Raw genomic sequence first — 2,839 nt, 5'->3', positions numbered from 1 at the left:
GATGTGGATCCAACCACGCCCCCTGGATCTTGTGTTCTGCAGTGAGGGGCTACTGTGTAATCCAGAGCCGGAGATGCTCGCTCATTCCATTTTGTTATATATTAAACCTTACAATGTAAGTGCAGCTATAGAGCCCAGCATATCATAGAAACTTGGGCTCATTTGACTTGGGCAACTGCCCAAAGCACCCTAGAAATCACCTATAAATATCCAATATTAATGCATTTAGCAGCTACCAAAACACTATACCAGCCACTTGGCAATATCCTAACAACAGCAACACCTGTGTAATGCATGAACCTTCAAGAATATCAATATAGACATTGTAGATACTCATTTATGCATTAATGTCAAATTCAGCTGTTGTGCAGAGGTGTATAGGCTGTATTACAATATCTTTGTGTTTTTTTACTGCTGGATGTCCATTTTATAATAATTTGGTATGCCTTTAACTCTTCCAAATGAGTTTTGATGGCTCTCTGATTTTTTTTCTGCTTAGACTTGAAGAGGAAGAAAAGTTGGTGACCGCTGAGGGTCTCTACAAAAGAGCCACAGTATTAGATGACACGTTTCAAGAGGCTGCAGAAGCCCTGGCGAAACTTCAGTTACATATCCAGGTGAGCTGGATAAACCTGCATGTCATGAATACATGGTTGGCCGCTACTGCAAATTTAGTCAGAATAGTAGCTTCCAGTGTTTCGGGACACAGATATGTCATGTTTTAAAGAAACAGTTCACCCCAAAATGAAAATTTGCTGAGATCTTACTCACCCTCAAGCTGTCCAAGATGAGTTTTTTTCTTCAGATTTGTAGAAATGTAGCATTGCATCAGTGTCTCAGCAATGGATCCTCAGCTGTGAATTGGTGCCGTCAGAATGAGAGTCCAAACAGCTGATAAAAACATCACAATAATCCACAAGTAATCCACACCACTCCAGTACATCAGTTAACATCCTGAGAAGTGAAAAGCTGTGTGTTTGTAGGAATCAAGTCCTCTAACCATAATATTGCTTTCTCCAATGAAAAAGTCATCTGGTCTGAATCAGGAGAGAAATCTGCACAGATCAAGCAGCGTTTACAAGCCAAAACAGCTCTAAACAAATATGTGGGTGGATTTTGATGTAAGAGACAAAAGGAGATGGACTTTATCACTGGAGGAAGTGTTATCATGGACTCGTATTTTAGTCAAAACGTCTTGATGGATTTTTTTCTTACAAACACGCAGCTTTTCACTTACATTTACATTTACATTTAGTCATTTTGCAGACGCTTTTATCCAAAGTGACTTACAATTTGGGGATACATAAAGCGATTCTTCTTAAAGAGGCAAACAGATACAGGAAGTGCTTGTAATACCAAGTTTCTAGACATTGTTCAAATAAGTACAAGCTAGAAAGAGAAGGAATAAATAAAGAGAGAATTTTTATTTTTATTTTTATTTATTTTTTGAATAATGATGATGATGAAGTCAAGTAGCTTGATCATCTGGTTGAAATGAAAGATAGAGCTGTGTGTCATCAGCATAGCAATGATAGGAGAAGCCATGTGCCTGTATGATGGGACCCAGTGATGTTGTGTATATGGAGAAGACACTTCACAAGACATTGACTGATGGACTGGAGTGGTGTGGATTATTGTGATGTTTTTATCAGCTGTTTGGACTCTCATTCTGACGGCACCCATTCACTGCAGAGCATCCATTGCTGAGACACTGATGCAGTGCTACATTTCTACAAACCTGATGAAGAAACAAACTCATCTACATCTTGGATGACCTGAGGGTGAGTAAATATTCAGCAGCGTTTCATTTTTGGTGCACTGATACACTGTTCATAAATCAAGTCTGCAGTTTTTAATTCTCAAAAAGTTGTTTTTAACTGACAATTATTGGAGTACTGATGAAGTATTTTTGTTATTTATGTGTCTATCTGATCTTGGACCTGTGAAACCTGACTGATGGGACCTTTAACCCTCATTGCACTGGGTTGACATAAATGCCCCATGTGGAAATAAAACCCCTCCACCTTTGGTTTGTATTCTGTTCCTGGTACGACGGTAATTACATCTCACGATCATTGCTAAATATAAAATGTTTTCTCGCATTTTGTCATTGCTTAACATCCTGATGCCTGGGGTGTGAAAACGGCACTTGTGCGAAATTGCTCATGCTGGATGCCTGCACGCATGCATGCTTGATTAATTTCCTGAAAATTATTCCAATTTTACCCTGTCAATGAACTGCTTTAAAGAAATCGCTTAAACTGAAAGAACAGGAAGCTGCCAAAGAGCAGGAACAAGCTAAGACTGTGGAGACAAGTGCAGAGAAATTGCGTAAGATCCTAAAAGAAGAGAGAAGGTAACGTCAACCGCACCAGATTTATTCACATGTTTGTATTCCTGTTAAGCACATATTTGGTCCCATACACACTGCAGCTAAATACAGTTGTTCTGTACACAGTTCATTCATTTACAGAAATCAGGTAGTAAAGGCCTGTTCACACCAAGCATTAAAACTAAGTATGAAGAGGAGCGATATTGTAGGAATCACTTTAAGAATGCTTTTTTTTCAGCTGATGAACAATAAAAAGATTGACAGCCTGTCAGAATACATCTTATTTAAAAGAGCTTGAGCATTTCCATACACGCATTAAACAATTCAACATTTAAGATAGGGCTGGGCAATATATTGAATATTCACAATGTATTCGCCATAATTATTCTGGTGACATGATGTTAAAGGGATGGATCCCCCAAAAATGAAAATGTACTCACTTGTTTCAAACCCGTTTCATTTGCTGGTCACAAAAGAAGATATTTAGAAGTCAACGGCAGCCATTAA

General features: G+C 38.5%; 1 protein-coding gene across 1 annotated transcript in view; it reads left to right on the top strand.

The window, feature by feature from the left end:
• LOC107698052 (tetratricopeptide repeat protein 14-like) overlaps positions 1-2,839 on the top strand; it is a 10,980-nt gene that overhangs the window by 4,946 nt on the left and 3,195 nt on the right. The window contains exons 9-10 of the mRNA XM_016498965.1: positions 500-617; positions 2,250-2,356. Coding sequence (XP_016354451.1) covers positions 500-617; positions 2,250-2,356 — 225 coding nt within the window. The remainder of the gene's footprint in view (positions 1-499; positions 618-2,249; positions 2,357-2,839) is intronic.

Source organism: Sinocyclocheilus anshuiensis, unplaced genomic scaffold (assembly GCF_001515605.1).
Source record: "Sinocyclocheilus anshuiensis isolate Anshui unplaced genomic scaffold, SAMN03320099.WGS_v1.1 scaffold1501, whole genome shotgun sequence".
Classification (NCBI taxonomy): domain Eukaryota; kingdom Metazoa; phylum Chordata; class Actinopteri; order Cypriniformes; family Cyprinidae; genus Sinocyclocheilus; species Sinocyclocheilus anshuiensis.
The sequence above is the reverse complement of the archived record's forward strand: the minus strand, read 5'-3'. Positions and strand labels throughout refer to the sequence as shown.